At 44.3% G+C, this 26,115-nt stretch overlaps 2 protein-coding genes across 3 annotated transcripts; one reads left to right on the top strand and one right to left on the bottom strand.

Moving 5' to 3' along the window:
* Positions 1–194: 194 nt before the first annotated feature.
* Positions 195–7,876, top strand: CNOT8 (CCR4-NOT transcription complex subunit 8). Its single transcript, XM_074552545.1, has 7 exons — positions 195–334; positions 1,560–1,759; positions 2,928–3,121; positions 4,466–4,627; positions 5,364–5,508; positions 6,140–6,250; positions 6,548–7,876. Exons 2-7 carry the CDS (start codon positions 1,643–1,645, stop codon positions 6,695–6,697), a joined length of 879 nt encoding a protein of 292 aa, XP_074408646.1. The 5' UTR covers positions 195–334; positions 1,560–1,642; the 3' UTR covers positions 6,698–7,876.
* Positions 7,877–8,763: 887 nt separating this feature from the next.
* GEMIN5 (gem nuclear organelle associated protein 5) lies at positions 8,764–26,110 on the bottom strand. 2 transcript variants are annotated; one of them, XM_014264730.3, is made up of 28 exons: positions 25,880–26,110; positions 25,515–25,669; positions 24,904–25,085; positions 24,383–24,534; positions 24,040–24,171; positions 23,058–23,190; positions 22,512–22,671; positions 21,686–21,898; positions 20,938–21,023; positions 20,356–20,450; positions 19,609–19,745; positions 18,511–18,584; positions 17,936–18,117; positions 17,700–17,839; positions 17,144–17,315; positions 16,721–16,948; positions 16,126–16,239; positions 15,803–15,931; positions 15,416–15,511; positions 15,025–15,162; positions 14,538–14,685; positions 14,297–14,416; positions 13,216–13,426; positions 12,389–12,646; positions 11,622–11,784; positions 10,446–11,007; positions 9,911–10,007; positions 8,764–9,356 (listed from the first exon to the last, which is right to left on the bottom strand). In XM_014264730.3, exons 1-28 carry the CDS (start codon positions 26,061–26,063, stop codon positions 9,201–9,203), a joined length of 4,617 nt encoding a protein of 1,538 aa, XP_014120205.2. In that variant the 5' UTR covers positions 26,064–26,110; the 3' UTR covers positions 8,764–9,200. The 2 variants fall into 2 exon arrangements, with proteins under 2 accessions (XP_014120205.2, XP_014120206.2); XM_014264731.3 differs by having other exon boundaries at positions 24,040–24,168.
* Positions 26,111–26,115: the final 5 nt, after the last annotated feature.

Below are 26,115 nucleotides of genomic sequence, written 5' to 3'. Positions count from 1 at the left end.
TTTGGACTCGCCCGCCATTTGCAACGCGGGGAGCCCGGGCGAACCCATTAGACTGCGGGGGGGGGGGCCAGGAGGAGGAGAAACAGGAGCCGGCTAGGACTGGGCGCACGCGCAGTGCGGGCACCGGGGCCGCGCGCAGTAACGTACCCGCCCCCCTCCCCCGCCCGGCCCCGCCCCGCCGCGCGCGCCGCCCGCTCCGCCATGTCTCGCTCTCTCTCGCGAGAGGCAAAGCGGCGCGAGACCCGGAAGCGCCGCCCCTCGCGGTGGGGGCCACTCGGAGCCATCGCGGCTGCGCGGGGCGAGAGCGGCGCGTCCCGGCCGCGGCTGCCGGGAGGTACCGGGGAGCGGGGCGGGCGGGCAGGCAGCGCCACCGGCACCGGGACGGGCGCTGAGGGGGCAGGGCTGCCGCTGGGGTTCGGGGGGCGGCGGCGCGGACAGCGGCCCTCCCGCTCCCTGGCTGCGGTGAGCCGCGTCCGGCCGCCCCCGGGTGTGAGGGGGCCCTGAGGTGCCCCCGGGCCGGGCCGGGCTGTGGCGGGCGGTGCACTCCCGGTAACTGCGGCGCAGGGCCCGGCCCGGCTGAGGCGGAGCCCTCTTGCAGGCGCCTGGGAGCGGTTCGCCGGTGTTACTGTGGGAAAGGGGCTCAGCCGGGCTGTGACACTGCTGCCACGGCCGCCGCTGTGCCAGTGGAACACCCCCTGCAGCCTGCCCCGGTTCCATCAGAATCCCAGATGGGTTAGAAGGGACCACAGTGGGTCACAGGTCCAACCTCCCTGCTCAGGCAGGGCCGTCCCAGAGCGTGTGGCACAAGATTGAGTCCAGACAGTTCTGGAATATCTCCATTGAGGCGCACTCCAAAACCTCTCTGGGCAACCTGTGCCCGTGTCCAGTCCCTGCTCATGTCCTTCATGCTCAGGAGAAACTTCCCTTGCATCACTTTCTGTCCATTGTCTCTTGTCCTGGCATCACCAAGATGAGCCTGGCTCCATCTTCTTGGCACCCTCCTTTAGATATTCATACCCATAAACCTCATGCCCATGAGCGTTCTCTCTAAAGCACTCTGTTATTGTGTTTAAACAATTATCTTCATCACAGATCCACAGAGGGGTTTGGATTGGAGAGGACCTTCAGGATCATCTCATTCCACCCCCCTGCTGTGGGCAGGGACGCCTTCCACTAGCCCAGGTTGCTCAGAGCTCCATCCAGCCTGGCCCTGAGCACTTCCAGGCATGGGGAAATAGTTGAGGGTTACAGATGAGGATTCACTGCCTGTACATCTTGTGCCCAAAGTGTCAAAGCTTGTGCCAGGAAAAGGAATATAGGGATAATGATTCTTTACATAAATAACTGGACTGTTGGTTGTGCATCTGCTATTATATTGTGAAAAGATGCTCTAGATTTCATTCAGCATGTTTACAGAAATTGATAAAGCAAGAAAATTTGGTGTGAGCTTTAAGTGGGTTATTTGAAGGTGAAAATGAAAATGACTGACTCCTACAGAGCGTTTTTCACATGTCACTCTTCCTTTACTTAAAACATATTTATTTATCTCTTTAATGCAGCACACTGATAAGATTGCACAGTTTGTGATCCTGCACTGTCATTGGAGTTCAGCATCAGCTGCCTTTTCTCTGGTCCCTGCAAGATGCCAGCAGCCCTTGCAGAGAACAGCCAGGTTATCTGTGAAGTATGGGCCAACAACCTGGAGGAGGAGATGAGGAAAATTCGGGAGATTGTCCTGAGTTACAGCTACATTGCCATGGTAAATGTTTTATAATTGACCTAATTCCATTAGTCAAGAGGTTTTTTGGGGTTGTGGATAAGTTGATTCTTGGGTGAGAAATGATTTCTCCCTACCCCCAGTCAAACTGAACTGGAAGAGGTGAAAAAATAAAAAGCTGTTTGGTAGCTTTCCAGAATTTAATACAAGCAGTTCTGAGTATGGATTGAGTGAAAGGAGGGGAGGAGGGAGACCAACCTAAAAACCTGAATTTATTTAATATTTAGCTATTCATAGTGTATTGGTTTGTGCAACAGGAGAATGAAACAAGTCACAATTGGGTTTAAATCCTGTGATTGTTTTTCTCCTTCTGATTATGAAAGATGCCATGGGGCTGGAGGTTAAAAGGCCTGCAAATGACTGCCAGCCAGCTGAGCTGCCTCCTTTCTAATAAGGGCAGATGTTGATTCTTAGGGAAGAAAAATATTCTGGCTGTAGATAAGATGTTCAGAAAGCTTTGTTTAAGAAGAACATACTCTCCCCCAGGTGGGAGGAATCTCCTCCTGCTCTTACAAGTCTGGATCTGCTTGGCAGCACCCCAGTGTGTTAGATAAAGAACTGGTTTTAGCTCTGATACTGTAAGTTCTGCCAGCTTTGCTTAGGAACACTGAACCTCAAGTTATGAAGAGTCCTTATTGAAAGTGTGGCAAAAACAGGTGCCTTTGCAGAGTGTGTGGGATTTTGGTGTCAAATTCAGCTGTGGAAGTGAATATGATTTTTTTTTGTTAACATTTGTCAATGAGAAATGAACTTTTTGCTTCTTTTCAGTCTCACTCAAAGTGTTCTTAGTGTTTGTTTGGGTGACTGTGCTGTAAGAGTAGACAGATAAACCTCTTGGGCAAGGGAGAGATTGTGTCAGGTGCACAGCACTGGGTTTGTTGGGGAAGGTTTTGTTTGTAGTCAGGAGAAGCTCAGTGCCCCAGTCTGAGGGTAGAAGCAGTTTGGCAGTTTGGTGACAGCACAGTCTCTGCCTGAGTAAGAAGTTTTTCATCCAACAGTCGGCTGCTGTTGCTGAGGTGTGTTTGTGTGACAGTAGCTTTTGTTAATATAGGCACTGAGTGTTCCTCAGAAGCAGGGAAGGGTTTCACTGTCTGGGCTGTCCTAGTTCCCAGAGAATCCCTGGTGAAGCTGAGCTTTCCCTCTGTGCCAGGACACGGAGTTCCCGGGCGTGGTGGTGAGGCCGATCGGTGAATTCCGCAGCTCCATCGATTACCAGTACCAGCTCCTGCGCTGCAACGTCGACCTGCTGAAAATCATCCAGCTGGGCCTCACCTTCACTAATGAGAAGGGGGAGTATCCTTCTGGCATTAACACCTGGCAGTTCAACTTCAAATTCAACCTCACGTGAGTCTTTGGGCTTGGCATTAATTTCCTGTTCCTTCTGCTTTGGTAAATGTCAGTGTTCACATGTTCATCACTGCTGGCTGCTTCTGAGCAATAAGGATCCAGATTCTAGTACTGACTATGTGGGAACCTATTTTGGAGTGCCAGTGTATCTGGAGGTCAAAGTCTAAATTCTAAAATCTAGAATTCTAAAATTCTATCCTTATTACCCTTTCTCTTCATAATTTTGTGTGCCATTTTTTTCTGAAATTTCATATATATATATATGTAAAACTCCATCTCTTTCTGCTAGAGATAAATGGATGTGCTGCTCTCATCAAAAAGAAAAAGACTTCTTTACAAATCCATGCTTAAGTGTAAGCTGGAATCTAAAAGCATGTTGGTGTAATCATCACATCTGTTCAGAATGAATTTTGTTAAATGGAGTGTGGCAGTTCTTGTCTCCTCCATACTGTAATATCGTGGCTTGCAGCTGAAACAAGTTTCATTATCCCTTCCCCTGTAATTATAAAGATAAACTCAGCATAATTACCACTAGAGCTGTCTGGAAATAAAGAAAGGGTTTATCTGGCAAAACCACATATGTAGAGGAAATCAATCCATTTTTATGAAACTGTCATTGGAAAGCATTACAAAAATTTGTAGCTACTATGTGCAGATCATCCAGTTCTTGACCCCAAAATTTACACTATTTACTCCACAAATTTGTGAGCCTCTTATAAGTATTGAAATCAGTGTGAAGTGCTGTGTGATCACTTGATTGATAGATCTTGGCTTTGTTTCCTGCCCCTCAAATGACACAAAGCAGTAAAGAGGTCAGGTTCCTGCTCAGCTCTCCAGCAAGCACATCATTCTTGTCCTGCTTCCTGAGTCAAGGGTGATGCAATTCTGTTTACTCCCCGAGGTGGAGGTGCTGATAAGGTGGTACATGCTGTGGAGTGAGAAGGAAAGATGTAGACAGGAATGATGGTCAGTGCTTTGGAGCTGCACATCTTCCTGTTTGAGGGAACTCCTCTTTCCTCTGGGCCTCATCTGTGGTGCTTCCCTTCACCTTGCAGAAGGGACATTGTTCAAAACAGTCAGTTATGGAGGTGGAATCTTTGAAATTTGCACAAGCCATGGAAGTGTTAACTAGTTATGATCATAGAACAGCTTGTTACAGCTGTAGGAGGCTGCAGTGATAATGAAACTGAGCCAGTTTGAATTTTCTAGAGGGACAGACTGGAACCCAGGAGTATCCTACTGGTTAATCCAATTCTTGACATAGTGTGGGGAGAATTTTTCTAAAATGAGCTTGCCTTGGCAGCACCCTGAATGCAAACTTGCTTTTTCTTTTTCCTTCAGGGAAGACATGTACTCTCAGGATTCCATAGACCTCCTTGCCAGCTCTGGGCTGCAGTTCCAGAAGCATGAAGAGGAAGGGATTGACACCCTGCACTTTGCTGAGTTGTTGATGACGTCGGGGGTCGTCCTCAGTGACAGTGTGAAATGGCTGTCCTTCCACAGGTGGGTCCAGGATCACCCTGTTAAGTCTCTTCTTAATTCTCTGCATTTTCCATGGAGATTGACAGATTTTAAGGAGAAAAATTCGCAGTCCTGCAGTTCTTAAAATAAGCTTCAGGATATGAAGGCCAAGTTTAAGAAGTGAGGACACTTCATGGTCTGACTTCCTGAATGCCTATGAATCCTTCTGCTGTTACAGTCTCCCTTTCTTGAAGAAGTTGAAGTGTGATTTCTGCACTTAGTAAATGCATTGTAAAGGATTTTGTTTCTTCTTCTTTACAATGTTGGTGGTGCTCTGAACTTCCACCTGTGTGGTTAGGATATCTTTCTTGTAGCATTTCAATCAGCTTGATCAGGAAACCTCTGGTCCAACATGGTGTCACAAATGAAAGGATTTGCCACCACCTCCTTCTATCTCAACAGATACTTGCAGGATTTCCTTCTTTTCTGTATTGCCTTTAGCTACAGAAATGTACAGAGTTGGGAAGAAGTGTTTATTCTTCCCAATGGCTTAGCTGTTCCACAAAAGGCTAGTGAGGGCAATTGGGGGGCATTCCAAAGTCCTGCATTGACATAGAAAATTAGGATGAGTTCTGGCTGAGATGTAGAGTTTTAGGAATGTCAGAATATGTTAAGGCTTGAAAGGCAAAGCAAGTAAAATTCTGTTGAAAAACGAGGTATAGTACCTTGGGTTTTAGTACTGCCTGCTTACCTGGTTTCTCCATGGTTTTGTTTTCAGTGGTTATGACTTTGGCTACATGGTGAAGTTGTTGACAGACTCCAGGTTACCAGAAGAGGAACATGAATTTTTCCATATCTTAAACCTTTTCTTCCCATCTATCTATGATGTGAAGTACTTAATGAAGAGCTGCAAAAACCTCAAGGTACTTTTATCTCCCCATCAAGCATGTGATGAGTACCAACACTGTGCATGTACAGGAATACAAGTGGCAGAACTGCTGCATATGTTGTCTTAAAATGGGAATGTGTATAAAAGTAGTGACAGAGAAGCACCTGAGACACAGTTTGGATCCTGCCCTCCCCAGTTTCAGACTTAGCAATGTGTTTATTATAAAGGGGACATTGCCACAGCCTTCTGGTTTGTTTATCAGAGGCTAATTATAATTCAGCATATTTATGTTTCCCATGAGAAGGTATTTCTTTTACATGAAATACTCCATGGCTTAACTGGTAAGAGGGTTGAAAGTAATTTATCTACTGAATCACAGCCTTGAGTAAAGGGAGGGAAAGGCCCAGCTTGTGTAACCCATGAATGTACCCACAGTTATCTGAAGTATTTGCAACAGGCAAAGAAGGCACCTAAATTTGAGGAGAGTTATTTGTGCACTCTTGAACACCATTTCCCACTGGGTTTCACTCAGAGCTGGAGTGTGGGTACTGCTGGCATCTGCATTGGTTCATCATACCCTGTTTGCCCTCGTGTTTTGGAGAAATGTGGCAATTTTGGCAAGAGATAAACGTTCCAAAATAAATTCTCTTCTGTTCTCTTTGCAGGGTGGCCTTCAGGAAGTGGCAGACCAGCTGGATTTGCAGCGAATTGGACGACAACACCAGGCAGGATCAGACTCTCTCCTCACAGGAATGGCATTTTTCAGAATGAAAGAGGTAATGCAGTGTTCTTCCCTCTCCATTTTCTGTCCATAATGTCAACATGTATAATGTGTTGTTTGTTTTGGTTTGGGATTTTTGAGCCTTGTGGCCATCACACTTCAAACTGTCAGGAATAGGAATTGCTGATTTTGGCACAGACTTGTTCTGTTCACTCCCCTTTCATTGCTTACTTTGTGCACTCCATCTTGGAGGTGGCTGATTGCAAATGAGCTGTTAATTAACACTGGAGGTTTTCTGCTTTAGAGGCCTAATTAAACAATACCTGTTTCTCTCTTTTTTTTAAATCTGCAGTTATTTTTTGAGGATACAATTGATGATGCAAAGTATTGCGGACGACTGTATGGCCTTGGCACAGGAGTGGCTCAGAAACAAAATGAAGATGTGGACTCAGCCCAAGAGAAAATGAGCATTTTGGCCATTATCAACAACATGCAGCCGTGATGAGCGGTGCCCCTCAGCAGAACATGTTTACTATTTTGGCAGCTGCTGTCCTCAACCATTTTCCCTAAACAGTGTCTCAAAAAAAAAGCATCTCCAGTACACAGGCTGCACCAAGCCTTGCAGTTTTGCTGAAGAGCTGCATTTTCCTTTGAAACCCAGAAGAGTTGACTGATTTCCTAATGCCAGCATTTGTGGTTTGCTATATTTTTAATACCAAGGGCAAAGGACAGAATCTACTGTGTATACCTCTGGTTTTTTCCTCTTTTTACTGTACAGAATCTGCAAGGAAGATTTACCTGTAGAATATTGGGTAGAGCTGAGGGTTGGGAAAAGCAGGGAAAATGGACACAGACATTGCAATTTGTGTTTTATAAAGCTTATTTTAAAACTTCTGCATGTTGTGAGGGTGACAGCTTCACCTCATGTGTTACTTATTTTATCTGTCTGTGGAAATTGCTCCCTTTGATCACTGCAGAGGTTTGGGAACAGATGACATTAAAAATGATCCTTGCAGCTAAAAATATTCAGAGATTTGCTTTAACAACAGAGGGGATGGAGATTAATGGAGCTGATTTGATCAGCACTCCTTAGTTTCTAATTCTCTGTTACTGCTTTGACCCTTGCTAAGCCTCAGCTCTGTTCTTACGGGTATTAAGGAACTGTTCTGGAAATACACTCAGAGGCCCAAAAGTTCACCTTTGACAGGGGATTGGACCAATACTATGACTTCAGTTTTCTTCAACTTAAACCTACACATTTTATTCATCTCATGCAACACAACTAAGTCAGCATGGACAAATATTTGTTCCTCTTCTCCCCCTGCTTCTCCAGCCCCTAATTTTACAATATGCTTAACAGGTAAAACAGAGTTTCTGATTATTTTTCCTGAGTTTCTGGGTCTTTTTCATTATAAACACCTGAAAAGTAGTTAAGAGGATGAAGAACTTGGGATTCTGACTTTGAAAAACATTCTATAGTATTTTTTTAACAGCTCTGTAATGACATTTCTTAAAAGAACAAACCCTTTTGGACATGTCAAACTTAAAAATTTTTAAGACTTTGTCTGGCATTTTGAACAAGCTTAATCCAATATTAAAGAGTTGAGGTTTAGAGCTGGTATTTGAAATGTTTGTAAAGACTAGTTTTTATTTTTTGTAAAATAAATTTTTTTAAACCAGGCTTTGTTTTGGATTTTCCATCAAGCACTAGAACTTCCAGAGCTGAGGCTTTGGAATCTGAATTTGGGAGATACATGCCTGAAGATGCTGAAGTTTGTTTCCTTTACCATTTAGTGAAATGTCTTTGGAGCTTCTTGTACAGTAGCTGAGGAGAGCTGAGCTGAAGAGCTCTGGCAGAGCTGTTCTCTCACTCTGGTGCAGTGTTCCTGCTCTGCAGAGTGGTCACTTAAAAGGACAAACTTGTGTGTGAAGTTTTCTGCTCATCTAAACGCCAGAGGCTCCTGCTCTAAGTGCAGGCAGGCAGTTTGGTGAAGCACTGGCTCCCCCGCCTGGTTTTCAGGTGCTTTGGAAGGAATTTAGCAAATTCAAATTGGTGGCAGCACTGCCTCTGTAGATGTGTTTAATCAGTAATTTGTTCAGTCTAACCCCTGGCTTTCACCTGCTGCTCTTGAAGTTGCTCTGAGGCTTTATTCAGTTTGAAGCAGGAAATCTGTCAGAATTTAGTCTGCATTTTGGCTGGAAGAATGTGGAACAGCTTTTGATCTAAAAATCCATCACTTCTTTTAATTCTTAAACAATGATCTTTACTGTACTTGAAACTTTATAAATTCATGATGCACACTTTCCCCCATCAACTTTTTTTGCTGCATTTAAAACCTTGCTTCTAAAAATGACTAAGACAGATGCTGTGTTCACTAAGGTTTATGCACCCTTGTGCTTTTCATAGAAGTTACTTTTTCTAACAAGACAGACAAAGCCTTTAAGTGAGCTGTAAGACTGGTCAAAATACTGCACATTCAAAACTGCAAAATCCAGGACTGGTTTTGGCACTTTCTAGAACAGCACCATTCTAGAGAACTTATTTCTATATATCAAATTAAATACCAATTCATGGTAGTAGAAGACTTTATTTAAAGGAGAGAAAATAAACTCAGAAAGCTTTTAAGAACAATACTGAGGGTCAGTTTGCTTACAGAAACCATTGATTTTCCTGAGGGCAGCTACTCTTCCTCCTCTGCTGAAAGACTACACAGCTGCTCAAAACTTTCTCTTGCATGTAAATAGCAAGAGCTTTCAATAGCATAATGTCCAAAAAAAAAAAAAACCATACAAAAATCAGTTATAACAGTTCACTACTGCTTTTCAGTTTTCTAACAGTCTCCTCAAATAAGTATCAGTGGATGAGCACAAGTGGATGTGTATGAACCTGACATTTGGTATCAGTAACAGCCACAGCCATCAAAAGAAGCCTTCACTTGAAGAAAGAGCAGCCTTAGTGTTCAGTAGCAGGAGGCAGCTCAGGGGAGGCACTCTGGTCTCCACTGTCACGTCAAGAAGCTCCTGGCAGCCTTTTTGTAAACAGCAGCAGCACCGTGGTTCCTCAGGAGAGCCAGAGCCTGCTCCTGCAGCTTGGGGGGACACTGGGATCCCAGGTGAAGGAGCACCAGGCAGCACTCCAGCACGTCAGGGAATGGGAAGACCTGCAAAAAAGGACCATGAGGTGATGTCTACAGTCTGTATTACAGTGCTTCAACACAATCAGGCAGCTCTCTAAAGACAAGGCTTTGTAGCATTCTCAGAAGAGTCAGATGCATTTTCTCTTCACATTTATCCAGGTTTGCCCCTCTTGCCCCATCACCATGGTTATATGTTTTTGAATGTGTTATGTATACTTTCTACAGTTCTTTATCTATAAAGGCCATTTTATAGTTTAAATTTTTGATTTCATTGTTTATAATTTTTTTCATACATAAGTAGCAAGGGATTATTCTTAAAATCCATGGGATGATCCATATAGGATATCTCACTGAGTTCCCCCACACAGGAGCTTTAGCTTTGCTTTCCAATTGCATGGGGGAAATAATAATTGAAAGAAAAACACCACCCTGCTGCCATGTGTCAGTTCTCTCTCAAAACTGCCACAGGATCACAAGGGATGTCTCTGTTCCTTTCTCTAGGAAAGGGATTCTGTGGTAAGGCTGCCCTTACAGAATGACTTTTTTTCAAAACTGCAATGGCTCTTCTGAAAACTTACCTTTAAATTGTCTGGGAATTCAGCTAATTTCTGCTTTGCATTCAGAAGCTGCTTTGTGAGCTCAGGGAGTGTAACTGGTTGCTTTGCTTCATCTTTGCTGTCAAGAGAAGAGCAGGTGTCATGAGTAACTCTTTTGTTAGGTGACTGTGCAGCCTCCCTCCTGGACAAGGAGCACAGGAGAGAACTGGCTCAGTGGTTTATGCTCTACCTCATTCTTGCCAAAGTCCCAAACCAACATTTAACAAAGAAAACTATTAGATCATGCTCAGCCTTTTCATTATCCTCCCTTTTTCAAGCTGTCCTGTTTATTCACTGTAACAACACCTCATGCATCACAAAACTATTCAGCTGCTCTGAGCTTATGCATGTGGTGGTTCAGCCCAGGGGAAAAGCAAGATTTCTGAGCTCTATATTCAAGTGTTCCTGGCTGATGGGCTGGAGATTAGAGGCAGTCTAGGCAAAACAAGGAATTTCCTGCACAGACACACAAAAAAGCAACACTCTTCAACACACTCATTCCTGTGCTGAGCCTTACCAATTCATCTGGTTGCTGTCAGAGCATGGTTTGTCTGATTCAGTCTCTGAATTCTGTTCCACGTTGCTGCCCTGGGTGTTTCCATTTGTGTTTTCCTGGAGATTGTTCCTCTGCTGCTGATGCTGGCGGATCATCTCTGCTAAAGTCTCCTGCACCTCAGCTATGTCCCTCTGGGTGTTCTGCAAGGCAGCCATCTCTTCTGAAAGGAGCACTTGGCAACCCTTCAGTGCTGACTGTCTGTCTGCCACACCTCCTGATTCAGTTCTTGAGTCACTCTGTGTCTCACCTTTGGAAACTTCAGTTGTACTGCAGAGGTTTTCACCCATCTCAGCTGCAGGCTGAACCATTTCCTCAGGGGTTGGGTCACCTGAAACACAGCTCTTCTCCAGAGCTGTCTGCTCACTGGGACCCAACACAGCCTTCTGCAGGCCAAGGGAGTCTTTGGGTGAGTTCCACCACAGGTTATAGAGCTGTCTGTAAGCCACAAAGCCCTCCAGACTCCTGCAGGCATCCATGCTCTGAGAATTTGTGCTGTCCAGTTTGTCTCTCAGGTCATCACAGCCTAAAAATGAGAAAAGGATTACAGATAGGTCATGGAACTTTCCAAAAACAATGAGCAGATCTGGTAAATGAACCAGGAAACCCTGGAAACCCAAATCAGGAATACCCTGGAAACTCAAATCAGGGATTTACTCAGATGCTGGCAGAGCAGTGCACAAACTATGAAAGTAAAAACATCTTTGGCATCTTTGTGAATACAATATTCTGTTCTAGCTAAACTGTTCTCATCAGCTACAGCAAACTTCCTTGGTCTCAAGCTGCAAAACACAAGAGTCACATAATCACAAGCCACAAACTAAATGCACTGCATAACCTACAAAGAATAGAGGACAAGTTGGAGTATGTGTTGCTGTGAAATGAACACAGCATTCCCTCACAGAAGAGAATTCACTCAGTTTCCTACATCACTCTCACCAGGTGACACAGCTGAGCTTCCTTCCCCAGTCAGGAATTTTCATTGCCCAGTGGCCTCTGCACTAACCAAATTCCACAAGTTTCCACAGACATGTCTATGTCTTGCTGCTTCCAAACATTATTTTGGAACATTAATGGACAGAGCTGTGCTGGCAGGAAAGAGCCCTGTCAGTGCCAGAAGGGACACAGGGAGAGACTCACCCTCAGGAAGGATGATACTGCAAATCTCCTGCATCAGAGTGAAATTCCCAGCATCAAAGCTGCGGCTCACAGCCCCAAGAATACTTTTCACTGCCTCATCCCACATACCCAAGTGACAGCTCAGGGCTGCAAGGGCCAGGTCATGGGAGATATGGAAAAGCACCTAAAGGAAGCACCAGAGAGTACAGTTAATACTTTTACTGCAAAGTGTGAGCTTATGACAACCGTAGGAAAGTCCAGAAGCACATGACTTGACCAAAGGCAATTTTAGTGACAATGCAATTTACACACACTCCTTCATGCAGGGGATAGAGCATTTCTACATCACCTGGAGCTGTAAAATCAGACTTGTGTCTCAGCAAACAGATGAGAAGGGGGAGCAGTGACTCACTGTGGTCACAGAGAAGAGCTGCAGAAGCATCAGTCCATGGACAGACCTTGCAAACTAACTTGACAACAAGCAGCCCTTCCTCCCCTAACAATCACTGCTGAGACTCCTCAGCTCTGTCAATCACTGCCATCCAGCACATCTCAGTGACCTCAGTGCTGATCCCAACAGCCTGTGTCAGTTCTTACCATGCACAGAAACAAACTGGTACCTACACACAGCTGTCCCAGCAGCTGATCATCTCTCTCCCACACTAAACCCCCATGAGAATGCAGACATCAGCTCCCTGGGAATGGCTGCTGCAACACCACAGACTGGCTGGGTTTACTGCCCATCCCCAAGTAAGGATTTGTGCCTGCACAGATCAAATTCCATTTACCTGCTTTGGGTGTGTGTTGCTGGTTGAAGGAGGATGCTCAATCCTGCCAAGCTGCTCCTTTGCACAGGTGGCTTTTTCAGTGGTGTCCATGCCCAGCACATTCTGCCACACTTGTGTCACCATGTCCAAAAATGGGGCCTCTCTGTTCAGCTCCCAGCTGTGGTAACAGGGGGGCACAGGGCTCCTTTTCTCACAGGGATTCCTCTCACTGAGGCAGCTGCAGAGCAGCTCATTCAGGCAGAAAACCAGTCTCTGTCCCTTTAACAAGGAGGGAAAAATAAAAAGCACTGAGCTGCTGCAACCATACAAACAATCCCTTGCTGACCACAGCAGGTACAGTGACTTCAGAACATCATGCCTGGGAGTAGCTCCTTGGTGACAGAGCCTGAGGGATGTCAGAAGGAAACCTCAGAGCAAGCCAAGGCAGCCACCTGCTTCTGAATCCACGAAAACATTTCAAATCTAAGCCTCCAGCAGCTGGACTTACAGTCGGCTCATTAGTTCTTTTAATATAAATAAAAAATATTTCACTTCTCTCTTTTCATGATCAGTATTACGCTTAAAAGATTCTTAAAGAAAGAATATTTCTGAAAAGAATCCCACTTTTCTCTACAACCTCCCATATAACAACAAGCACAGAGTCTACACACCCCCCACCATGACCATTCCATAGGGCCATTCCAATATACTCCCAGAAAAATATTTTGAAGCAAAACCAGCCCAAAGGACCAACTGTGGACTATTAAAAAATGGGAACTGGTGCCAAGTTATGTTACTCTGTAGAGAGACAACACTGAAGAAGGTGGAAAGGAAAGGACCAGACTCACAAATAAAGTTCTGTGCTGCTGAAGGACTTCCTGAGCTCCCACCCAGTTCCTGGATAACAGCAGGTCTTGGGCACATCTCAAAGACAAAGATGCTGACAACTCCTCCTCCCCAGATATCAGAGCAAGCTCAGCAGCAGTTTTAAGAGATGCCACATCCCCCTTTTTTGACAACACTTTAACTGCATCATAGGGTGAGGAAGCTCCCAAATAACTGAAAAAGATAAAAGCAGAAGAAGTTGATTTGGACTGAAATAGTTTTTAAATTATATTGCAGCACAGTAGCACAAATACACAAATGAAGATGACTCTCGATTTTCCACAGGTTCTCAGAGCTCTCATCACTTTTTCTTATCGAAGTTTACTACAGACATATGGTGAACAATCTGATGCAAAGCCACAAAGGGGAAGTCACACAGCCTAAAAGTCAGGACTGAAATCCCTGATGGTCTGCATGCCACACATGGCTTGGATGAGCAATAAAACTAAACAGATTCAGGAGACAAGGGTTATATACAGCTGTTTGTCCCTACTGCATTTCTCTGGGTTTCATTCAAATCCTTTCACAAGAGAGATACCCACAAAAATGCCAGAATTTACATCAGCATCAAGTAGAGGACACTGCTCCAGCCAAAATATTTCAAGGGATATTAGTAATTTTGGTAGTCACAGAGTTAAAACACTCCAGCTGGAGCAGGATACCCCAATGACCAGAATATTAGCTAAGGCTTCAAGAAACTCAAGATGAACTGCTGCACTGCAAGTTTCCAGTGGAAAAGTTGGAAATCTCACAAAGCCTTTTTGTAGACAACCTAATATTAGCCTTGCTAGACTAGTTTTCAAAAACTTCCAGTAATGTCTGTGGAAAGAGATGGCTCTACTATAACATGGCATTTGGGCTTTCTGCTCTGAACTGCTCCTTGAAGCTTCTCTTCCCACCTACATTAGAGGAAATTGAGTGAGATCAGGCTCAGAAAGCACCTTGACAACCAGACCAGTTAACAGATTTCAACTGATACAAAACCAAGAACCATCTTTGTTTGAGGCATGGAACCAATTCTGTCTTCTCCCCAGCAGCACTCACCATTTGGCAGCCATGGAATAATGGCCATCTTTCTCCAGCAGAGCTGCCCAGCTGGTGTAGAGCTCCTTCAGCACTGGATCTTCTGGTCTCAGCCTGGCCTTGGCCATTACAATTGCTTCCCTAATGCACACAAGGGAAACCAGACAGAAAAGTTAATCTGTGTGCAAAGAGTGAACCAAAATGCTCAATCTACCCACAAAAAAACCCCAAGATAAAGTGCTAAAAATAAATATAGAGCAACCTGTAAAAATTGTTCACTTTCAGGAGCTCAATAGCCTCGTAGACTTTATGGATGGACAGGAGATGGGAGGCAGCCTTCACATACTGCTCCTGAAAACACAGCTGCTTGGCAAAGGCTTCCACTGTCCACACCCAGGCCTGGTATCCAACTGCAAAAGAGAAGGCAACACCACTGGAGGCAGTTCCATGACTGGAAGAATTCCTGGGTGATACCATCACTGGTTTCTCCAATCTGTACCTCTCTGCCCCAGGTTAGTTTTTTATTTCTTAACCATCCTAACACAAGTCAATGAAGCAGGGCAAAACTAAGGCTTGAACATTCACTGCCAGTAAAGTAACTTAAAAGCACATTTAAACCAGCAGCAAGCTGTAAGGACTGCTAATCATGTCACAAAGAACTAATTCCTGAGTTTCTGTCCAGAACCACCAGAATGAGGGGACCTTGGCAGCCAATGCCAGCAGTTCATGTGGTGCCAGAGCAAACCTACCCATGGGTGCCATGGCCACCAGCTGGTCTGTGAGCTGCCCCCTCTCAGCAGCTGCCTGCAGCACACCCTTCATGTCTCCTTTCCACAGCATCAGCTGCTGGAAGAGCTCTGCGTGCCCGTTCTCCAAGTGGTGCTTTCCTGTTGGAAACAAACATTTCCCATCAGCATCATTTGTCACAGTAAAGTAGCTTGGCAAAAGGGAAATCACTCAAGCTCAAGATAAGGCAGGTTTAGATCTGAAAGATGTAAAAATTATCTGGAAAAAAGATGTATATTCTTCTCACACTGAGCTGCATTCTTAATCCTAGACTGTAATCCACAGTAAAGAAAACTCAAGCATTTTCCCAATTTGTTTTCTACTTGAATATGACATATTCTTTATGGCACTTACCTTCCATATCAATCATCTTGTGCAGAGAATCCCTGTCTGTGAACAGCCCCAAGTGGATGCAATCCTTGAGGTCAGAGGACACATCTTCATTATTATCTAAACCAGATAAGAAGAATGAATATTTAGGATTTAACACAAAGCTGGGAACAGCCAAGTCACTGTACCACTCAAGTGCTGGCAAATAATTCTGTCTTCTACTTTCTTTCCTGTGCAGCAGATTTAATAATTTGCTAGTCAACACTCAGATCTAAGTTTGATATCACACCAAGTCACACTCTTTAATAAAGGTGAGGATTTTTAAAAATGTGCTGTGGTTGAAGTCAAGTCCCTGAACACTTGATTTTGAGAGCACCTACCCTTTAAGTATTTAGAATTTTATACTGGTACCTTTAGTTTTCAGGCATGCAGCCAGCCTCAAGCAGTCCTGATGCAATTCTTCTTTTGATCTGTGATCCATTAATGTGCTGAAGGGCAGAATAGAACGAGGCTTCCTCTTCTTCAGAGAGGCATCAGGAGCTGAAAAATCAGACAATTTTAGTCACTGTTGCTGCATTTAGAGCAGAACCCCTCAAACTATTTCAAAAGCACCCTTTTCTTTCTCTGGCATTAATTTGGTGTCACATTAGGAAGGGAAGCTGCAGTCAAACAAGTCTAGAATGGGGAACTCTGCCTTGGTACAGGACTGTTATAGATCCCTGAAACATACTAACTTGGTTTCTCTTTAGGTAGATCCTTTTTCACAGGAGCAGCTTTCTGGGTCACAGAGGGCTTTGGCAAGCTGAGTGAAGAATAATCACATGCAGATGAAGATGTATCCCTGGACACTGTGATTAAAAAAAAAAGGAAAAGCAATGAATGGAAATGCACACAGAATAATTCACATATTCACATTCTGTTACATTAGTTTTGAAATAAGACAGAAACCAAGCTTTGCTTTGCCACAGAATTTAACAGCTTTTTAGGGAAAGCAAATATCAAGAAAACAGAGAATTGTCACAAGACTAAATGAGATGTCAAGGGACACCAATGAAGATCCATCAGTACTACAACATTTATCAATGCTGATCAAAAATGACATTGTTTCAAATACAGTAACTCCACGAGGCCAGAATTTTCTTATCTAAAGACAGTTAAGTCCCAAACTAGTTTAGAAAATTATCAAAGGCATTCTAGAGCCTTTTTCCTTCAAGTGGACAATTTCAATAAAACCAAACAATAAGAAAATCTACATGAAAATTAAACTTGGTGATGCTCTGAGGGCTGAACAGTCGGGGAAACATTGAACTAAGAGGATTTGATTATTACCAGTCACAGAGACTTTATCAGCCAACTCTGCCTCCTGGGCTTCTTTTTCTTCTTCATGGTCTGACACTCCATTTTCCTCCAGCAGCATTTCCTTCATGCTCTCATCTCCATTCATGGCATCATTTGCATCCTGCTTGCCTGGACTCTTGCCTACAGGCTTTTTCTTCTTCTTGGCTTTGACTTTTGGCTGGATACTTCTTTTCTTCTCTAATTCTATACTCTTTTTGCCTAGGTGCAAAAGGCGCAAAATTAAAAAGTGCAAAATTTAGTGTATTAACTGCCCATATCTCAGGATCAACATTTAGTTTCCAAATAAGATTACTCAATTTAAACCCAGATACAGATTTGGAATTCAACAGGACAACTCCCAGTTCTCAGCTCCAACATCACCTCAGGGAAGATCTTCTGTTTGAATACACTCACCCTGAGGAGGCCTCGTGTGCTCCTGCTTGGAGATGTGCCATTTGTGAACAGAGAAATCATCTGCTCCTGTATAAACACAGTCTGGCTCCACTGGGGACCACTGCACACTCAGCAGGCGGCCCTGGTGCCCTCGGTAGTTGCAGAGTGGCTCCTCCTTCATCACATCCCACACCTGGGCAACAAGAAAGAAATGCAATTGCTCAAAGTCACTTCTGCATCTAATTCTCTGCATTTTCTCATGATTTGCACAGGTAGGAACTTGTCTTTTGGGATTTTGCAGGGGTATTTCAAACACCAACATGCAAATAGGTTTGAACTGATACAACTGCACAACATTTTTCTTTTCTAAGGATCCAAAAATGCTAATATGAAAACCTTAATGACTGGATTTACAAATCAATTCACAAATCACAAAAATCTGCATATCGGGTATCCAGAACCAGCAGATGGTTAGAAAAGGTAAACTTGCAGTACTTCAATAGTTTATCTCACAAAAACAATGACAGCTGTGGAATGGATGATTTGAAATACAATTCTGAGGTGTTCTGGACAATACCTGTGCAGTGCCATCATAGCAAGCAGACACCAATCTTCCCTCATGGTGGGGACTCCAAGAAAGACTTGTGATTTTAGCTGTGTGCCCAGCCAGAGTTCGAAAAGGTTCCGTTATTGTCAAAGGATTTTCTGAAGAGTTCTCTGAAAAAGAAAAATTATTAAGGACAGGCAGAAAGACAAAACAGAAAAAAAAAGAAAATTATGCCAAGATTTGGAATATGATCTGCAAACTGTTACCTACAACACTCTTCAGATTATGCACATAAATGGTGGCATTGATGGAGCCTGAAGCTATCAAGTAACTCAGCTCTGGCTGGGTCCCGTGCTCGTGGTGCCAACGAATGGCATTGATCAGTTTGTGGTGCTGCTGGATTGTGCAGAGCAACTTCAAGTTTGGTGCCTGAAATATTTCAATTGAGCTGAAACATAAGAACAACAGTGTAAGAATTTCAGTAGTTGGTGAAAATGGGAACTTTTTTGTTATCTTGCATGAGCAGAATTGGAGCATGTGAATTAGAGTAACTGAGTTTGTGCTTTCTGGAGCCAACTCAAATCCTGCTTTCATTGATCAGCAAAAGTGCATTTCAACCAGGAGTGGATCCTTGAAACAGAATTTAATGTGATAATGAGGATCCTCCATGCCAAGAGCAGCTACAACAAATAACAGCAGGGAATTCTATATTATCATAATTCAAATACATCAGCAGTGAAAGAACAGAGACAAACCAGGGCAACAAAAAATACTTTTGCTTCACCACAGTGACTGAAGTCAAGATCAGCAGACACCACCTGAACCCACAAGTGGGACATACCCATCCTCATTGCCAAGAGCCAGGAGTTTGCCATCTGGTTTCCAGCTGACCTCTGTCCGTGCAGGCAGCTTGTGCTGCAGAAAGAAGACACAATTATTGCCAAAACCTCTCAAATCTCCATCACATACATTCCACAGAGCAAGGCTGGCAACTGGACAGAGCTGCAATTAGTCTGCAAAATGAAAAATCATAACAGTATCCATTGCTTTTGTAGCAGTGGCATAAATCTGAGCAATTAAGACTGAAATTACTGATGCAAGAACCAATGATTGGTTTTTATTGTTGTTTAGTTCTGAGAAATATTTTTAAGTTTTGTCTGGATTCCAGTAGGACATTGATGTTTCATATCCTTACACTTCTTGGAAAGCACCAGACATTGCAAGCAAATTCTTTCACACTTCAAAAGAAACCAAAGTTTACATTTCATTATCCCTATTCATTTGAATTCAGATAAAAGCTACATATAATTTACAACTCAGATACCTAAATATGATCATTTCAATGCCTCTGACATTACTCTCTAAACTCAGAGAGTCTTAACTCAAGGAAGAAGCCAAAACCCAGCAGATACAAATCAATACCCCTGGACTGACTTCAGCTGACTTGAAATAACTGAAGATCCAACCCACTTCACTTACTTTATACTTTCAACTAAGAAATGACTGATCACTTGAGCAGATACTCAGTGATCACTCTGCACTGGCTGCAGCGTAAATGGAAAAACAGCCTCTTACAAAATCATGATTGCTTTAAATGAGAAACTTGTTTTCCCACACACAGTTTTAAACCCAAACTCTACCTCCCACTTACCTTTCCCAAGTAAATCACAGTGTAAAAAATGAAGCAATTGATGCCAGAAAAAGATGTGCCATGTTGACACCAGGAGAAAACAAATACCAACCACCCTCTTCAGACACAAATACCTAAACTCTAAATAGTTTGACTCAGTGTCACTGAAGTTCATCCCTGGAGACTGAGGGGTTCAAGATTTTTGTTACAAACACATCAAAAAGGCAAAATCAGAAACTCAGAACTACAAGGCCATGGAAACTGTTGTGATTACTGTGAATCCATAAAATTCCTCAAATTCATACTCACTTTGATTGAATTGGTGTCTCTGATGACTTTGTTGATGTCATTTGCTTCTCCATTAAGCTTCCAGGGATTGTGTTGAAAAACAATTCCTTCTCCAGCACAACTATATAAAGTTACAGAGGGCTGTTCACTTTCTTCTCCTATATAACAGAGAAAAAGAGCTAATTACACTCTGTGCTTCTTCACAGAACTAATCTCTCCCACAATAAATCAAAGCATTATTTCAAAAAGCAATATACATCCTTCAATTGCCTGTGGTCCAGCAGCAGGAAATTCTCACAGTACAACCCTCTAAAAGGAGCTCTCCTTTCTACCAACAGATCCTTCATAGCACAAAACCAATAAAACTCCCTTTAAATTTTGACCCCTAAAATAAAAAAATCCAAGTTGTGTAAGACGGGCTAAAGTTCAAATGGCAGAAACTCTGGAACCTGTATTTGGTTTGATGCAATTCCTGCAGGAAGCCTGTGAAGCTCCTGGCCTGGAACAGCCTGAAGCCAACCCAGAGGTGTGGGGCACTACTCAAAACTATTTGCTGAAGGTACCAGAATTCACAAACTACCAGAGTTTCTAGCCTTGCTGTTAAAACTGTTAAAATTCCTCAAACAGAACACATTCTTAGCTGCTCCAAAGGATTGACTCCAAGCAAATGGGGCTCCTTCTCCTAAGAAGGGAGGGAATAGCAGCTTCCTGGCATCTGGGTGCTCTGCATGGACATTCTGCTTTGTCACAAGGTGCTGGAAGACTCACCAGAAATCAGAGGAGGAGTGGGAGGACCCCAGGCTAATGTGTACACTGTCTTCTTGTGGTAGGTGCTGGAGATCTGAGGTGGCTTGTTCTTAGCACTGGGCAGGGAGATAAGGAAGCAGGGGCAGTCAGATTTCAGCAAATGGAAATGAAAAGAAGATAAAATAAAAGCAACATACTTGAGACACCAGGTGTTCTAAAAGCTATGGCTCAACCAAGCTTTCTTTAACAGCTGCTGTAGCACACTACTAAAATTGTAACATAATTCTCCTGGTGACCTTCCCCTCCCTGCTGCTCCTCTTTCCCTGAAAATGCCTTTCTGGGTAAAGTCTTCCTATAATTGATGTCCTCCCACAGGTGATCTCTGGTCATGCCATTTTAAGTTAATCTTAAAGCAAGTTCACCTTAGAAGCTCACAGACACGATGCAAATGAAAAAGGTACTGAAAATCCACCTGTTTGACTAATTTGAATTTAATCTCACTCATCTAACAGCAAAGGCATCCCCCAGGAAAGACCACACCAGCCCTGAGTGGTAACACGCCAGGAGATCTGACACTAATGAATTTGAAAGCTACTTTTTCACCTGCTGGACAAGGTGTCAAATATGCCAACTTTTCCATCATCTGTTCCAAAAGCCAAGGAGCCTTCCTTTGTTGGATGCCAGGATAACTGCAAGAAAAACATAAAGAGACACAAGATGTGTAAGTTATAAACATTTTATTGCTAAATAATAAACAATAGGAAAAGGCTGAAACTGATGAGCAAGGACCTTATACCAACCCTTCCAACCACAGCCACTTCATCTGATCACTCTGCTCTGAGTATCAAAGGTTTTCCCCCTTCCAGTTATGATGGGATAAGATGCAAGGGAGTAAAATAATTAAAATCCTATTTGATACCTACATTACAAAACAGAAAGAGCTGCCAGCTATTTTTCCAGGCAGTAGCTTTTGACCAATCAGGGGTTAAACCCCAACTGAAGACACCTATGTTGGTTGTGTTGGCTTTTTGTGTCTGTCAAACTTCCTAGCAGAGCAGGGCAACCATGGGTGAAGCAAGAAAGGAGAATAAAAGTGAAAAAGTAACATAACAGCCAACTGGACTTCAGCTTATTTCCACTAGATGTAAATGCAAGTTTCTAAGATTGTAAATAGGTCTAAAAACTTGCTGCCAGATTCTATAATGTATTGTGCACAGAAAGAATTGGGTATAAAATGAACAACATGGCTTGATCTCATTTTAGTTGGGACAGACCTTCAGAGTGAAAAACATACTTGAAAAAAATGGAGTGAAAAGGATATGGGGGGGGGGGAAAGGAATCCAACACTTACTGCTGTAACCTTGGACTTTATGCTTTGCCAGAAGGTTTTAACATCATAGATGTTGTTGATGGACAGAGTATTCCAGACTCGGATCATGCTGTCCCCGACCCCGATGGCGAGGCAGCCCGAGTCCACCGGGGAGAAGGCAAGGCTGTAGACAAACCCCCCAAGGGAGGGCATGGTCCAGCTGCAATCCAGAGTGGACAGATCCCAGCACTTCACCTGAAGAATATTTGAGGGACAAGGAGTGGTTAAATACAGAGTGATTGAAAGGACAAGGAAAACAAAGCAGAAGTGAAATAAAGAATGGAAGGGTCAAATGCAAGGCTTGGCAGGATGTGATCTGCACCCATGGATCCCATGTGACAGACAGGGCTGCAGTAGCTGCAAGACTAGAATGAACATAATGAATATATTTTAATAAGCTTCTCTTTTAATTTCAAAACAGGAGACACTCTGCTGCCTGTAAAAGACCAAAAATTTTTCAAAAATCCATAAAAATAGTTTTTTTAGTTTCTACAATGGAATGATTTTAAGAAGGAAAACCAGGTTTTTTAAAAGTAAAATACAGAGGAAAGGAAGTGTAAAACCCCTTTCATTAAATGCTTACTATTCAAGTCTAGAATGTAATAAGCATTCCACTCCACCATGGTAAGAGACTGAGCTTATAAACTAACAGAAACAAACACAACTTGTGCTCAGGACAAATGGTAGAAAATGATCTTATAAAATGAACCCATTTCAAGAGAAAAACTGTGGCCCTAGAAGGGTTAGTCTCACTCAGTCAAACTGCATTGCAGAAGCATTCCTATGCTAATTTTTAAATGGTTCTTACATCTCTGTCCATTGAAATGGAAAAAAGGAGCTCTCTGTCTTGGTGCTTCACAGAGCTGAGATTGAACACAATTCGAGAGTGGTTTTGTCCTTCTGAAGATCCCAGAAGAGTCCACTTGCGTTTGCCAGGCTGGGTCAAATTCCAAAGGAGCAGTTCTCCTCTGCAAAATTGAAATTTATTTAAACTTTTCACTTCAGAAGAACAACACAGGCCCTATACAGACTATATGAAAATATACTGCAAGTCTACAGGAGTAATAGATTCTGCAGACATCTGTAAAAAGCCACACACCCAAACTCCACCTGAAAAATGCCATTTAGTCCCAGTAGATGGGCAAAACCACAATTAGTGCTATTAGCCGTCGATACTCAGATTATTGGACAAATTATGGGACAAACAGTCATTTTCTCAAAGTCTATACTCTAACTCTTGGCCTGCTTTCTCCTGTAACACTGGACAGGAGGGAAGAAGTGGGGATCTTTTCTACTCAGCACTTCCTCAGCAGGAACAAGTGACTCTGCAGCTGCTGCTGGGTGTCCCACTCACCCAAAGGCACTGGACAGGATGTCTGAGGGGTGGCCAGCAGGCCAGTGCACCGTCAGCCAGATGCGCTCCTTGACCGCCGGGTCCACGGCCCCTCCTCTCCTCTTGGTGGGTGGCAGCTTCAGAGTCATCACACCTGCAGGACCAGGAGGCATCACTGCATCTCACACGTGCAAATTCTCAGTGTCTTAGGTTGGAAATGCAAGAATTGTGCACTCATGCATCAAATGCACTCATGTGGCTGAGTGTGCATTCTGTCACTATCTGTTAAAGTTGGGACAGTTATCCTCTGTTTACTGGGAAGTTTTCTTTATCTCTTCCACAACCAATGCTCCCTCTGGAAAATCTGTTCATGGGCCACTGAGTGTCCCTGAATGGCTGATAAAATTCCATCATCCCACTGGGAGATGCTCCACCCAGAGGGAGGAGCCAAGCATTCTGACCTGGATACAATCTGAGGTTTGGAAAACTACAGCAGCCTTTTCCACTGGATTCCCAGAGGAATTTCAGGCCCATCTCCACCATCCCTGGACCTTCAGAACAAAACTCCCCCCTTATACAGGATCCCTGCTCCAGCAGAACCACAGCTGGCACTGCAGGGGGGCTGCAGCCACCATTTAATGGGACTGCTGCCACCACCCTGACCCACAGGGTGTCAGGTCATGTTCTGACCCTGGCAGTATTGTTTGGTATTACTGCATTTTAATTTTTTTCCTAATAGAGAACTGTTATTCCTACTCCCATATGTTTGCCTGCGAGCCTCTTAATTTCAAAATTATAATAATTCAGAGGGAGAGGCTTTGCATTTTCTGTTTCAAGGGAGGCTCCTGTCTTCCTTAGAGGACACCTGTCTTTTCAAACCTAGACAAGCAGAGGAGTCCTGTGAATCTGCAGCTTCAATTACATTCCCCATGCTTTCAGCACAAAAGGCAATTTGCAGTTCAGGAGTTATTCCACACCTTGTTCTTGTTTATCTCTTACTTACTCCTGCCTCTGGTGCAGCTCCATATTCGTATGGTTTGATCCTTGCTTCCAGAGGCCAGGTAACAACCTTTCTTTGTGGCTGTGTCCTGTGTCAACTCCCCATTTGGAACCTTGCCTTCTTCTGAAGGAGCTGCTGAACACCATTGAAGTCATGTTATTATGCTTTAAAAAATCAAAGCTTCATAAGAAATGAGCGGAAAATTATATTGATTTGTATCAGATCAGATTTTGTTGAATTTATCACTTGGTTAGCTAATTACAAACCTTCTGTAAAAAATTTAGTGTAGAAGGACATTTACATGAACTAAAAATTACTCCACAAGTTGTTAATCATGTTCACCTACCCTGGAGCTCATCCTGCCAAGCAAGTAACCTTTCTTCCCCAGGCACAGGGCACCAGGCCAGGCCATGGATTTCATCCTCGTGGCCTCTCAGCCGGTGCACGACTTCTCTCTTCCTGCTGATATCAATTATCACCACCATGCCATCCTTGTAGCTGAAAGCAGAGATTTAAATTAATGAAGGGACTCTTGGATGCTTGTGGAGTAATATCCAAGGTGATTTACAGCCTCTTTCCAGGGTCACTACCACCTTACTACAGAGAAGCCAGGCTGGACCATTATGCTTTTACAGATTTCTCTGCTTTTGTTTATCAAATCTAAATGTTATTTCTAATTTGTTTTACTCCAAAACTAGAAGAACAGCCACCAAGGCCTCTTAGGTCTCAAGACCTCTTAGGTCTCACCAAGACCTCTTAAGGTCTCTTAGAATTTATGTTTCAACCATGTAGCAAAACCTCATAATTAATTCTTGCAGAAGAAGAAAAAACATAAGGAAAACAAACCACTAAATAATGAGCATTTACCCAATGGCCACCAGGTTTTCATGATGAGGAGAACAGGTGAGGCAGAACACCGTCCTTGGCTCTGGGAAGAACTGCTGGCTGTCATTTCTGTTGTGCCAGTAACAAACAATGACACCTTTCTCATCACCAGTCACAATAAGATCTTTCACAAGAGGAGACCAGTGCAGGGCTGAGATGGCATTCTGAAGAAAGAGCATTGGAAAGGTTTAGAGCTGTTTTACTGTCACCTAACACAGAGTAACAGCAGGAAATCATCTGAGAGCAGTGCCCAGCAGCACTGTGGCTTGTCCCCGAGTGCCTCAGTTCTTTCAGGCTTTACAGGATGGATGGAGCTGCTGATGGGCACTCCCGAGCCGCAGTAACTCTTTAAATACACATTTAGTCTGTCCTGAGGGCACAGCAATTTGCTGAGAACATTTTAGGCGAGCTGGGTGAAGCAGCAGCTAATTACAGGGATGAACAGCGCTGCGGGCTGCGCACAAAGAGCGCCCTGGAGCGCCAAACAGGATTATTAACCACAGCGGGTCTGAAACTCGCTTTTGGGCTAAGCAGCCTCACCTACTTTGTGTGTGAGCCCCGAAACACCCGCGAGTCCCCGTCCCGTGTCCCACCTGGTGCAGGCTGTACTCCAGCACCGGCGACAGGGTCCCGCTGTCCCAGATTTTGACGCTTCCATCGTCCGAGCTGCTGGCGCAGAGCCCGCCGTGCCCGGGGCAGTGGCAGAAGGCGAACCCGGAGATCCTGTCCGTGTGTCCGATCAGCTCCCCTGTCGCGACAGAGAGCGACCGTCACGGCCACCGAGAACCTGCCGAGCCCTCCCACGGCCGCCCGGAGCCCGCCGAGCCCCCGTATCCCCCGTGCCCACCCTGGGCTCCCGGTGCGGGGAGGCCCCGCAGCCCCTGCACGGTGCGGGGAACAGGGAAGGGTGTGCCGGTCCCTCCCCGCAGCCCCCGCACAGCGAAGGCAGTGCCGGTACCGTAAAACGTGGGCGCGGGGGCGGCGACATCCAGCAGGCAGATGCGGTGCCTCGCCGCGAAGCCGAAGAGGCGGCCGTCGCTGCTGACATCGCTGCAGCGGCTGCTGTACCAGTTGGGGGAGGCGGGCAGCGCCCGCACCCCCATCCCGGTTCCTGTCCCCATCCCCGTTGCCGTCGCCGCCATCGCCCCGGGTCCCCCCGCGCCGCCCCACGTGCTCCGGGCGTTGCCGCCGAGC

Source organism: Zonotrichia albicollis, chromosome 15 (genome assembly GCF_047830755.1).
Source record: "Zonotrichia albicollis isolate bZonAlb1 chromosome 15, bZonAlb1.hap1, whole genome shotgun sequence".
Classification (NCBI taxonomy): Eukaryota; Metazoa; Chordata; class Aves; order Passeriformes; family Passerellidae; genus Zonotrichia; species Zonotrichia albicollis.
The sequence above is the reverse complement of the archived record's forward strand: the minus strand, read 5'-3'. Positions and strand labels throughout refer to the sequence as shown.

Bases quoted from the DNA above. Each gene is read 5' to 3' on its own strand.
- CNOT8 (XM_074552545.1), top strand. From the start codon at position 1,643: ATGCCAGCAGCCCTTGCAGAGAACAGCCAGGTTATCTGTGAAGTATGG. The intron at 1,760-2,927 runs GTAAATGTTTTA...CCTCTGTGCCAG, and splicing joins GTTACAGCTACATTGCCATG to GACACGGAGTTCCCGGGCGT. The intron at 3,122-4,465 runs GTGAGTCTTTGG...TTTTTCCTTCAG, and splicing joins AACTTCAAATTCAACCTCAC to GGAAGACATGTACTCTCAGG.
- GEMIN5 (XM_014264730.3), bottom strand. From the start codon at position 26,063: ATGGCGGCGACGGCAACGGGGATGGGGACAGGAACCGGGATGGGGGTG. The intron at 18,118-18,510 runs GTATGTCCCACT...CTTATGTTTCAG, and splicing joins GCTCTTGGCAATGAGGATGG to CTCAATTGAAATATTTCAGG. The intron at 15,512-15,802 runs GTACCAGTATAA...TATCTGGTTTAG, and splicing joins TGCATGCCTGAAAACTAAAG to ATAATAATGAAGATGTGTCC.